General features: G+C 39.8%; 1 protein-coding gene across 1 annotated transcript; it reads left to right on the forward strand.

Moving 5' to 3' along the window:
- Positions 1-139: 139 nt before the first annotated feature.
- PCNP (PEST proteolytic signal containing nuclear protein) lies at positions 140-9491 on the forward strand. Its single transcript, XM_038182838.2, has 5 exons — positions 140-295; positions 3846-4066; positions 6089-6163; positions 6691-6746; positions 7687-9491. Exons 1-5 carry the CDS (start codon positions 205-207, stop codon positions 7814-7816), a joined length of 573 nt encoding a protein of 190 aa, XP_038038766.1. The 5' UTR covers positions 140-204; the 3' UTR covers positions 7817-9491.
- Positions 9492-13147: the final 3656 nt, after the last annotated feature.

Raw genomic sequence — 13147 nt, forward strand, 5'->3', positions numbered from 1 at the left:
CCTGGCTCCGTGCAGTTGTGTGGGGGGGGGCGGGGAGCGGACCTGCCCCTCAGGGGTTGCCGTGAGGCGCCAAGAGGAGGCGCTCGCGCTCCCTGAGGCGCGGTGGCGCCGGAAGTGCGTCACGCCCGCCGCGCGTCGGGGAAGAAGGCGGGGAGGGAGGAACGGGGTCGCCCCGCCCCTGTGGCTGCGCGGGGGGCAGCGCGCATGCGTGGCGCGGCAGGCGGAGGCGGGGACAAAATGGCGGACGGCCGGGCGGAGGGCGACAAGGCGCGGCGGCCGCAGCAGCCCGCAGGAGGTGAACACGCAGCGCCTCGCCCCGGGAGGGAACGGGAAGGGAACGGGAAGGGGGCTCGGCGGCGGCCACGGGGGGTGGGGGGAGCCGGGGGAGCAGCCCCCGGCCGGGCCGTGAGGGGACGGGGCCTGGGCCCGCCTCAGGGCTGGCCGTGGCCCCTCAGGAGCGGTGCGGCTGCTGCGCTGCTGGCGCCTCAGGATCTGCTTTTAGCAGCTGCGGTACTTGTACAAGTAGAGATGCAGGGAACGTTCGTTGTGTGCCATTTTAAGCACCTTGGTGGCCTTCTTTTTCCTCTTTTTTTTTTTTCTTTCAATTTCATCAATCCTTAAGTTTTCAGTCTGATTTTATGTTATTCCAACCTTAACTCGGATATTCTTGTCTTCTTGTGTACTGCTTATCATCAGTTTTCTTCAAATTTGTAATCGTGCTTCTTTCTCTCCTTCTCTCTCTTTTTTTTTTTTCCCCTCATGACTTAAAATTGAGAAAATAGTGGCCTTGCAAAAGCTAGAGCTTCCCTTTGCTGTTTTTGGTTTAAGTATACCTAGAAACTGGTGGCACTTCTTTGATCAGTTAAAAGATTAAATTAAGCTTGTAAACCAATTAGCGTAGTCTCAACAGTGAATGTCATTTCTGATGATCGCCAAAATACGAACGGTAACACGTGATTTGGGGTAGTTCCTAGACTCTTGAAACCCTGGTGTTTTGTCTTTGTTTTTTTAATTTGGTTTTATACTTTCTAAATTCTAGTAATATAACCACTGGACGGCACCACTATATCAGGTGTTCATGCTGTCCTGTGCACTTCTTCGGTGTGCTGGAACGAGCTATGGGGCATTGGCCCTAATGAAAGGTGTCGTTCACTGATGACATTTTAAAACAATTTAGTTTTTCTTTTAGCAAGTTTTTTCCCCTTAAAGTTAACTTAATTATGACTCTTCAATGTTTTTTATCCCCACTGCACAGTGGTCACAATCCCACAGACAACATATCCTGTGATGCTTTGCACCAAGCCCTCTTGGTCCTGTCACTTGGACCACCTAGGCGGTGAAGGTTGTCCACTTGTTTATCTTGATACTTATGAGGAAAACTCATCTGTGTAGCAGCTTATGATTACTGTGATCCATTAAAGAGCACTGGTCAGACTAGATCTCAGAATAGCGGTGCTTGTGGTAGGTGAAAAATGACCACCTGAGATTTCTAGGAAATAATGAAAAAGCCTTAATTAATAAAAAAGTCTACCTTGGCTTGAGAAATTAGACCAGTTTAATGAACAATATATGTCTGCGTTTATAACTGTTTGCTCTAGGAATATAATATTTCTAGACACAACTGTTCCCACACCCTCCCAATTGTCGTGAGCTCTTTATAGCACCTTCAGCAAGTTGAGTTTTTTGTAAGGAAGCAATTTCTTCCATCAGTCTACAGTTTGTCCTAAGCAGAGCCTGTCAAAAGTAGTATTTATAGTTCAGTGGTGATAGAACCTAATTTTGAGACCAGAGTTGCTTAACATTTCATAGAGAAGGGTGAGAAAACAGGTGTGGGAGTTGATACATCCAACCCTAGATTGTCTTAGACATGATGTTTTGCTCAGCAGTACTGAAGAATTCACAGCCAAAGCAGTGAGCTGCAGTCTAGTGCAGTTCAACTTAGCTTCAAGGTGGCCTGGCTCAGGAACCTGGACTGGGCCAGTGTGCCCTGACATCTGGGCTGCTGCGATTGTCGTGTCTTACGAAGAGGCAAACTTCTAGACCCACAGTTCCCAAACTTTTCAGTCCAGTGTAACTTCTCCATCCCCTCAAATCACCTTACATGCTATGGTGTAAACTAGATTAGTCTAATAACTTAATATTCTGCTTAATGTGATTTCATGGACAAGCTGTAACCAGCTTCTCAAAGCACTGCAGAGTGGTGTTTGTAAAATGCTGCTAAGACAGCAGCCAGTACCCAAGGTCACTCGTGTAAATATTGCCTCTTCTCTTTCGTCTTTATTAATCACTTCTATATCTAGAGTCAAATTTCTAGTGGTGCAGACTAATATTGTTTTTCAACAGAGTGAAGTTAGAGATTTTTATTTCTCTGTGTGTTGTATATATGTTGTATAGTGATCTATCATCTTCCCAAAGGTGAATAATAAATCAATTTTTATTCCAATCACTTATTATCCTGATAACTAGAATAGTGAGGTAGAAAGGGTATATTCTGCTAATATGACAATACCAATGATTTGGGAAATAGCAGAAATATATATATACGTATATATAGATGTGGATAGGCAGTAAATGCACTGTGAATGGATGCCTGAAAAAATGCAATATTGAGCAGTTACAAGCTTAAACTGCAAATTGAGGCAATGTTAAGAAAAATTATATACGCCAAATTGAAGGATACTTCTGTTTTTCTCATTTCAGTTTCCTCATGTCCCTGGTTTTCCTTTCTCCTGACGTTGTGTGCTTCCTTTTTTTTCCCCCTCAAAACTGCAATCTTGTTGACCCCAAATTCAGACTAGCCTCTCTCCCATTGCTCTGCCCTCTTTATCTGCTTTTGCTGTTAGAGAGCAGTGCCAAGAAATTTCTTCCCTGGTGGCTTGATTTTGCTCCATGTGGAGGGTCCTTTTCTCCATTTCAGATGATGAGAAACTGGTGCTAGTTAGAGTTTTTCTTAGTCTGATAGTATGAATGCTTTCCTGTCCATTCTCCAATGCATGCTTTTTTTTTTTTTTTTTTTTTTCTCCCATCTGCTACTGCAGTGATTTGCTTATTGCAGCAGCAGAGAAATGTATTTTTGCTGAAGTGTTTACTATGTTCACCACGAGTCTTCCAAGGACACCTTTGTACCTTGGTGTAGCTGAAGAAGCCGTGTCTATAGGAGATGCAAATGTGATTCGAGTCATTTTTCCTCTGTGAATCATTCATTGTTCAGCTACTGTGTTTTCTATGACATTGTGCAAAACCAGAAAAGTTGAAATCTCTATATATGTTTTTCTAGTGCTGATTCCTTCCTCAAGCAGAGCTTGGCAGATTTATTACAGATGAGATGTGGACAAGCAGTGACTTGAAACATGGTTGAGACAGACGGCCTCACTCTAGTCACTTCCATGGTCTTAGAGTTGTGCCAGACAAGCCTAGAGACTGGCATGGACACGTTTTTGTAAAAGTTGGGTAGAATTAAATTTATCTTAAATTATCTGCTGTAGATTTGGAATTGGGATTTTGATTGTGAAACCTTATCTGTTGCAACTTAAACCCTAAAAAGATTTAGTCATCTACATTTAATTTACTACATGAACTTTGACTTCCATACTAAATAAAGAGATGGTGCTTCAAGATTGTTTTCCTGGCTCGTACACAAGAAGTTCTTTACAAGTAGTGGAGTGCTTGTGGTTTCTTCTACTCGTTGTATTTTGCTGTCTACTAAATGTACATTGGTGACAACTGCTGTCACTAAAAACACCTAACCTATTGCACTCAAAGTATAATGCTTTATGAGGTTGCTGCTCCCATCAATCTGCTCAGTAAAAATAGCTCATCTTGGTAAGTTGTTTCGACTTCACCAGGACCTGAAGAAGAGGCAGAAAAACCTGTGAAAACTAAGACTGTTTCTTCCAGTAATGGAGGGGAAAGTTCGAGTCGCAGCGCAGAGAAACGGGCAGCTAATGAAGAAGCTGAAGACTTCACCACAAAGCCTGCCCCTGCCAAAATGTCCAAGTTTGGATTTTCCATAGGCAATCAGACAGCAAAGAAGACATCTGCAATATCCATCAAACTAGCAGCAAATGTAAGTTGTCTGAAGGCTTTTAATTCTCAGGAAAGTGTGGTGAAGGGGAAGTACTGTGGGGAGGCTTCCTTGCAGAAGGAGTCTTGAATTAAATGCGGGTGACTTCACCTAAGTTTAAGAAAGCACTGCAGGGCCGCATACTTTTGCATATGTAAGGACTTGCAGGCGATTAATCCCGGGTCAGTTGTCTCAGGAAGCGTAAGACTTGATGGAAATTAACTGCAGATCTTTGAACATACAGAATAATTTTGTAATGAGATTGGATAGTGGAATAATTTCCTGAGGGAAATGAGGAGACTCATTAAACTGTTCAAGCCACTTCGAAATGAGAGCTGGGAGCTCCGTTGCATGGGATGCTTAAAGGTACACAAAAGCAAGTCCTCTCTGAGATGCCTAATAGGTCATCTTCACTCCAAAGATCATATTTTTGCATGGGAAAGGCTAGCTTGTTCTTCATAATTTTGTTTGTTACTTGCAAGGTCAGTGTGATTCATTTATCATAGTGCACTCTTTTTTTAACCTTGTTGAAGGACATTTTGGGAAGCCTATTAAAATAATGTGAAAGAGACGAGACCTCTCTTAAGAATTTTCATGCCCCGTGTTGACCAGTAAAGGTTATCCCTGTGCTTGTTTAATGTGAATCTGATGCTTCTCTTTATTATCAAAGTAGACCTGTGCTAGCTTAGGCAAGGACAAGCCAGATGCTGCCTCTATTTAATAAAGTTTATTTATACTTCCCACATCCCACTGTGCTGGATAGGTTATAAACCCTTGTCTGGCTTCAGTTCGGACTGTAATCATGAAAGGCTTGCACCTGCAGTGCCAGGATTTTACAGATCTGCAAAAAATGAAAAGAGTGGTTTGTTACATCTCCACATGGGAGGGAGATGTGGGCTGGCAGCATTCTGGGGTATAAATGCAATCAGGTCAATCAGACTTTGGAAAAATCGACAGAGCTGCCTTCTGAGCTACTAGCAAGCTTGGATTTCTCATGTAAGAAGCTATTTCCAGTGGCAGTAAATTTGGCTCAGGATTTTTGGCTTCCTGCGGTTAGTGGGTGACTGACAGTGCACCAGGTTTGACAGTGCTGTAACTCAACCGGTTTCCTTTTAGTCATTTCTGTACTTTCTTAGTATGCTACCTGTTCCTGTGGAGTCGAAGCTGTAAAAAATGACAGAATATTTACACGTTATAGGCTGTTGGATGTGCTGTAGGCAGTTGCCTAAGGACTCGTCTGCAGTATCAGGTTCCAAAATACGAATGTATACAGAATGATAACCAATGAAGTCAAAATGGAGGATGCACTGTATATGACTGATTTAGATAAGTGGTAGTACTGTTGCAGCAAACTGTTAATGATGATTCAACACTTTTTTGTAGTCTTACAGCAAAGACAGAAAGTAACTCAGATGTAAGTAGCCTGATACACTTGAAATAGAGGAGGGTATTTCTGGAAATCTAAAAATACGCTTTTCAAGGGGCCTTATAGTTATCAGGCCTCCATGGTGTGATGTGCAGTGATACTAGTTAAAAAGTATTGGATTGTTTTAGGCCAGAGAGCTGTTAAATTGTTAAAAGATGGGAAGGTAAACATATTCAGCTACCTGGCATTAATGGATAAGAAAACTCCAAAAGAATAATGTATAATAATAACAGTAGTGTAGTAAAACTCTGAACACCATGACTTAATGAAGTCCTGGTTTAATTGTTCATGTCATGCAGCAGAGGCTGTGTACCCCTGCAGTGTGCTAGGAAGTTGAGATTCGCTTGTTTTCTTGTAATCTGAGAAGGCTCAGCTAGCTTTTCAGAGAGTATCTTGCACAAATGAGAAGCCATTTTCCCTTTCATTGGAGAGAAACCTTCACCTGTTTGATTAAAGCAAAAATACTTTTCCCCCTTGTTGCCCCCATCAGTTTAAATGAAAATGCTTGACTTTGTTTTACCAGATTATTTAAAATGAAAAGGGGAGGGGTTTTTTTGATTGGGTAGACTTACTTTCCTTGTGCATTTCATCTCTTTCAGAAGCCTAAAGAGCCCGTTCCAACCCTTGCTCCAAAAACGCTTTCTGTAGCAGCGGCTTTCAATGAAGATGAAGATGTGAGTAATAAGGCAGTGACTGACACAACTTTGAATCCTGTTGGTGTAGGTTAGAGTTAGGTAGAGACCAGTGGGTCATTCAAGGTTTTTACACAATCGTGAAAACTTTCAGCTTAGAAACATCTGTCGTTTTTCTCTTTAAGTATGTACAATTTTGCAGCACTGTGTTGGTTCAAGAAATCATTAAACTTAAATTAACTTCTCCCTGAAAATGAAATATACATGATTCGAATTAATGGTTGCTTTCTCTGGGTTTATTTTTTATTTTATTTTATTTTATTTTTTAAAAAGGAGCCAAAGGGAAGTTGTGCTCCTTTTAGTTTGAGTATTTTGTTGTCTTGTTGCTGCTCCATCTTGAACAGAGATGATCAAAGGAATTTGTACTTGTGACTTTGTGTAATCTTGTAGAACCTGTGTTTTTGTTCTAAATCAAATCGCTTTCCCGTGGGACAGCATTCCCCATATTATCACTGAAATGTTCAAAAGATGACAGCCAGCCACGCTCTAAACTCCTTTTTCCTTTGTAGAGTGAACCAGAAGAAATGCCTCCAGAAGCTAAGATGCGCATGAAGAATATTGGAAGGTAGGTCAGCTGTGGTTTGCAGAAGGGTGAGCACATAAGAGTTTCTTCAGCTCAGGTCAGGTCTTTCAGCTGGTTTACAAATACAGAAAGATGGGTTAGGTTCAAAAGTTTTTCTTCAGACATCAGAACATTTTATCTAAAATTTCAGCTGTAGATTGAAACGTACATTTATGTTTGCACTTTGGATCATACTTGCTGCCTTCTTTCTGAAGAATAAATTGATTCTGTATTAAACAGAAACTAGTTTGCTTCTCGAAAAGTATTAGTCAAGAGCTACAAATTGCAAGTGTTCATGCTTGCAAACTAAACTTTATATCTTTCTAGTTCCCTGTTTTATGAATTGTCCTGAAATAATGTAGTCTGCTCTGATTTTTTTAAACCCATGCAAGAAAAAGATGAAGATTATATCTTTCAGAGGGAAGAACAATAGCTGATGTACTTTTTGAAATAAATGTATGTCATTCTTTTGCTTGACACACATTTGAGACACAGTCAGGTCAATCTTAAAGTAAACATGGATGCTTCCAGAGAAGGCTTCACTTAAATGAGGGATGAATTTGGGCATATATATTTTAAAGAGTCTACCATAATAGACTGCTTTTAAAGGCACTCCCCTGAAGGCTTACTGCTGCTCAGTGGATTTTTTTTCTACAGTAGCAGACTTGGATTTTTATTTTTTTAGCCCTTAAAACAGATTCTTCGCTGCTAGCAGCAGTTACTGCCGCTTCCTCTGCTGCCGCATCTCCTCGCTCTCTTGATGAGTTCTGTGGCCAATTAACTGTTGCCAAACCAAGGGGTCCTGATGTAACTGAAAGAAAGATACGTGTGGTAGCTCCTGGCAGCAGGCAGGGCATGAAATCAGTGTTTTCCCTTGTCCTGTTGCACCAATTACTACAGTTAAATTGACTTTCTCAGCTGATACTGTTTTTGCTTTTCACAGGGATACACCAACCTCAGCAGGACCAAATTCCTTCAATAAAGGAAAGCATGGGTTTTCTGACAACCAGAAGCTATGGGAACGAAATATAAAATCTCATCTTGGAAATATCCATGACCAAGAAAATAACTAAATGATGTGGATTGAGGTTTGGGGGGAGGGGAGGGGATAACATTAAAGGAACAGTTTCCTTTTTTAAGAATGGTATAAGACTATCTTTGGAGCCACTTTTTTAAGATTTTGAGTGGTACACTAATAACTGAGTTTGAAATTAGAGGTAATTTATGTTTTGTATACAGATTTCAAGGCATTTGCTAATTTTGTAGTTTCATGTGATTAGTTTCAAAAGGTTACAGATAATAAAGAAATTGGAGTGGTACCTTTTTAAGATTATTTTTTTTTTGTCAGCGATTAAGGTGGATGAAAAAGGTTACTGTCTCTTTAATCAGGTTAACATTGAATGCTCTTGCATTCTCACTTCTGGCTCCCTCTTCCTAACAGGAGAAACAGTTGGCTCCTGGGAATACTGCAAAAGAGTGAGCATTGTTTGTGCTAGAAGTGTTACTGGACTATTAATTTGAATATGAATTTAAACAGGAAACATTAAGAACCTAGACTTTTTTTTTCTCCCTACAGTTAACTTTTTGTTTAGTCTCTGCAAACTAGGAATTACGTTGCTCTGAGTGGCTCTGGTAACTTAGCTCTAATTTTGTTTAAAACTTCATGTAGGATGTGTTACATTCTGTGGCTTGTTTCATCCTAAGGAAATGGGCCTTGTCTGTATATTAGATACAGTCTGTAAAGAATATTCACTACAAAGATAAATCAGTATTTTCAGTGTGCTCCTCTTAAATCATTAGCCTTGAGTAGTGCTTGTTAGCATTTCCTTGTGAATTAAATAGAGACTAATATTAAAAGCAGTAATAAGTGATACACAAAAGCCACCACCAAAAAGACAAGATAATGTACATTAAGTTTCCCATTTGGTTGAAATATTTTTCTTTACTATGCCTAGAAGGAATAAAAGCCACACCAAAAATCAGTAACTCACTGCTTAAGTATGAAAAATCTAAGATGCACTTTCCCTGTCTTGCTATTTAAAACAAAATGCCTTGATGCCTGTGACTTCAGACACTATCAGGTTAAAAAAAAAAAAAGTTGTTTTTTCAGTCCTAATGCTCCTAGGAAGTGTCAACTTCAGAAATAACTTGCTCTCTTTCTGTCTGTCTGCCTTGTGCAGTAATTCTGAACAACGATACTGGCACGGTCAGTGTAATTTCCTAGCTCATGTACTTCAGAACAGTGCTGAAAGATTTTAAATCTGGTAAGGACCATCTAAACTTTGGTCTGATTTGGATTTAATAGTTTTAAAACATCTTACTAGCAGAACTGTTTACTTAAAAATAATGAAAACTGACAGCAATGACAACAGACACCTGCAGAAACTGAAGGTTCTTTCTAGACTCAAATACCTGATAGTGTCAACCACTCAATTAATTTCAGCCAGGATCTGGTTGTAGAATTCAATATGTTAATTGCTTTCATTCTGTCTCTAAAGCCTCTCTTCATGCTAGAGTTAAAACTGCAAGAGCAGAAAGGAAAGTGCATCTTCAAGTGTATTTTTTTATTTCATTTTAGGAAAGCTCTGACCACTTGGACTTTTGAGTTTGTACGTTCTAAAAAATATTTTTTGTATTTTTGTATTGTATGTGTAATCTTTTTTCTTTTGAAGTCTGATGCAGTTGAATACCTGTAACTATTTTCTTTAAAAGCCTTGTTATAAACGTAACATAAAAATGTATACATTATTTTTTTTCCATAGCAGAAATCTTTGGTTTATTTAAAAAACAACAACAACAACAAAAATACACTAAAACTGACCTGGGGATTATTGGAGCTAGGCAAGACGAAGTGTTTTGCTTTTTGACTTTTTATTATATGTGGTTCTCCTTGTCCGAAGAAATGCCCATCAGGTAGTAGTAAGTCACTGTGAATAGCTAGTTTAACTTGCTCCTTCTTAGCAGTTACTTGCTACCTTCTCAGTCACTTGTGTTGGGAGAAAGCAAAAGGGGGCTTGTGGTAAGAGGATGACTGAGACCTATTCATTCTTATTTAACTTACTGTCAACCGTGTCTTCCACATCCTTGGCTGAAGTAGACGTTGATTTCAAGTTTCGTAGTACTTCAGCTTAGAATCCTTTAAGAGACTGCTAGGCAGAACAGCAGATGTGCTAGGATATAGCTTTCACATAAGTCACATAGCAAAAGTTATATTTATCTTATTTACTTGCATGGTCAATTAACGTAATCCTACCCCCTGTGAGAGACTGCAGCAACTTCTAGATCTGAGCTGGAGGTAAGCAGAGATCCTGTCTCACTCCAGGTATGAGTTCTACTTCCTTCTCAGTGCTATGTGGAAGAAAATCAAGTCAGGATTGCCTAAATTCACTCAGGAGAATGCCTAACACATTTGATCTTGTAACGACAAAGGTGTCTGTTTAATGTAGGGCCTGATGCAGGAAAGAACTAATCTCACAAGAATTGTCAAGGAAAATGTTAGCTAGAACTTTGCTTGAAGTTCTGTGCTTCTATTATGACAGTCGTAGTCTTTGAATGAATATAGTAGTACTGGGGAAATATTTTCAGTTTTTTTTTTTTAATTTAGGAATTCAGGAATTGTAAAACTCATTGTAAGCTACCTGATTTAGCTATCTTAAGTGCTTCCAGGGCATTTGCAGAGACAGCTGCCTGGTATAGCGAGATATGTATGCCTATGAGTGGTTGAAACGTGTATCCATGCAACTTGTGCAGTTTTAACTCAGAAAGCTTTTGCTTGCTTATCAGTAAAGCTTTACTTAGCACCTGAGCAGCTTGTATCTTCAGCTAACATCCTGAATATTTTGCAAGTAGTGCAAACTGCCATGGCAACTGTCATAGTGTAGATTACCTAATTATTATATTCAGCCAATTTTGACCAAAAAACTGTCGTGTCATAGTGTGTCCACTGGGGCATTAGCCACTGATGCATTCAGGCATTCGGGTGTGCTGAATTCCATATGCTGTGGGTAGTTTTATCGAAGCTTTCCTTGGGAGGAGACTTTGTGAAAAGTCAGCGTTGGTGGAAAATAGTTGCTTCTGCTTCCTGAAGAGGCAAACCGAGTTTTTAAGTTACTGGAAATCACTGGGGTCACTAGAACTCTTTTTAGGCTGCTGCAAGATAAGAACATAAATCTGTTTGGAGGAGCAACTGAATTTCGGGAAAGCTTTGTGGCTGCATATTTAGTAGCCTTAAAAGGTGTTCTGCAAATGTGTGTTCGTTTTCTCTTTTTTAATTATGTTTTTTAACACCCTATGAACTGGGAAATGCCATGAAGGTCCTACAGAAGGGAAGGTTACATTCCAAAATCAGTGTGATTTGTCTAGTTCCCATGCCATGAGATGCTAGAATAACATAAAAATTGGACAACTAGCAACTTGCTTTTTACTTGATCCTATTAATACAGTCCTTATTTTTTCTTTTTTATTAATAAAGGGATCTTCTGCTGTTCTTTAACTGCTGCATATTCACGTCTTAAAAATTACAGTGTTTACTTAGGGAAGGTGCTTGTTTAATAACTTTGAGCTGTTGTCTCAGGGCAGAGGCATAGGTATCTGTATAATTAGAAGCATAAACCTTGAGCTATTACACTTTAACTGCATATAACCTTGTTAAGTTTCTGTTTATGAATTTCCATTTAAAAGTTGGGCATGATAAGAGTCCAAGCAAGGGATTTAGTTACCAAAGTCAACCTTTAAACTCTACAGTGCATGCTTTTTGCAGTATAGGTCTGTATATGCAAGCTACCCTTTAGGGTAGGGTGACTAAGTAGGAGTGGTTGTCACAGCTAGCAATTAAAATATGAACTTTCTGATCCAGTTATGTACAGTGAGATTTTAAAAACCTTTGCTAATCTGGTGACAGCGGTTTTGGTTGTTGTTTCTTTTTGGATTTCCGAATGAAACAGATGCACAGATGAAGTGCTTGTGTTTTTGTAGTGAGAGCTTTGCTGAAGCTTGAAGTCCTGAGCCTGTGTTAATACTTTCCCTGAAGTATGAACATAATAATCTAAAGTAATGCAAGTTATAATAAAGGCATAACTATCACTCCTCCTCTTCCCCAGCTTTCCGTAATTTGTAGTCATAGTCATTATGCGTAAGCGTTGGTTGATTCCTAGTAGGGTGTTATAAAATGCTAATTCTGCCTTTGCTGTTGTGAAAGAAGTCTAACTGTAGTAGCCTTTCGTGTTCATACATACACCTTAGCATTGCAAACAAAGAACAGTAATCATGAAGCTGGCAGATAGCTTAGGATATTAACACTAACTTGCACTACTGCACAGATAGATAGTAACACTTAATGCTGATGCTTGTATTTATAAAGCAGAGCCCTTTTACTAAGAATATTACCCTTAAATAAAACCTTTCAAATGGGGGCAAGATTGAACATTACTGATCTTGCTGAAGAGCCACGGTAGACTTATAAAGGTATTTGACAATAACCTGAGAGTGATGGTAGTGACTGAAGTCATTCCAGGCCTTTGACCATCTTATAGTTTAAAAAAAAAACACAAAAACACCCAAATAGCTAGCATGCTGTCATGGGAACAGGTCTCAATGGATAAGTGCTTAATAGGCACTAGGTTCCCAACAGCCAGTGGCAGCAGCAGCTGACCTAACCTATGGTAAGTCCATTACATGCATACTAGTAGGCCACATCACTTCTTCAGTACACAGCCTTTTGAATCCCCCCTTTTGACTGAATTATGTATTTCTAGTGTAGCCTAGTTAACTGTATAGGTCTGCAGAAGAGTTAATATGCTGAAATGCTAACCATTAATATACCTAAGTCTTACCATTTCTCTTAGGCCATCGGGATACACCATAAACCAACAAAACAATGACCAAAAACAAAAAAAAAGGCTTTTCTGTAATGCCAATGTTGCCTTAGCATTGCTCCTAAGAGGAGAGGCCAGGAGGCAGCTTACAGCTCAGCCTTCAGCCAGGTGGGTGACTGGAGGACAACTGCCCAGAGCAGAGGCCAAGACAGAAGTGCTGTGTGCTACTGCCTTCTGTGTGGCAGCGTTGTACAGAGAAATAACTCCTTAACTAAAAATGGTAGAACTATTGGTAGAACTGTGTTTTAAGTGAATGAGGAAAGGCCCCTTTACTACATGTTGCAGCCAGATTAATCCAAATATGAACATACAGTGTTTTGTTAACATCATACTCTAGTAGATTGATGTTCTAACACAGTGGAGGTTTTCCTTTCCTTGTACAAGTTAATTTCAGTATAATTTTAAAAGTAGGTAGTACCATGTAGAAAGTCCCTGCCTATAATATAGAAGGGGAAATACTGAAGAGGAATGAACAACATTGTAACACTTCCCCCCCCCCCCCCCCCCCCCCGAGAAAATGTTGTTTAAAAG

Source organism: Anas platyrhynchos, chromosome 1 (genome assembly GCF_047663525.1).
Source record: "Anas platyrhynchos isolate ZD024472 breed Pekin duck chromosome 1, IASCAAS_PekinDuck_T2T, whole genome shotgun sequence".
In the NCBI taxonomy this organism is placed as follows: Eukaryota; Metazoa; Chordata; class Aves; order Anseriformes; family Anatidae; genus Anas; species Anas platyrhynchos.

What these genes read in the sequence shown, in the direction of transcription:
- PCNP (XM_038182838.2), top strand. Translation starts at nt 205, where the DNA reads ATGCGTGGCGCGGCAGGCGGAGGCGGGGACAAAATGGCGGACGGCCGG. An exon ending in GCCGCAGCAGCCCGCAGGAG is followed by an intron (nt 296 to 3,845) that starts GTGAACACGCAG and finishes CGACTTCACCAG; the next exon opens with GACCTGAAGAAGAGGCAGAA. An exon ending in CCATCAAACTAGCAGCAAAT is followed by an intron (nt 4,067 to 6,088) that starts GTAAGTTGTCTG and finishes CATCTCTTTCAG; the next exon opens with AAGCCTAAAGAGCCCGTTCC.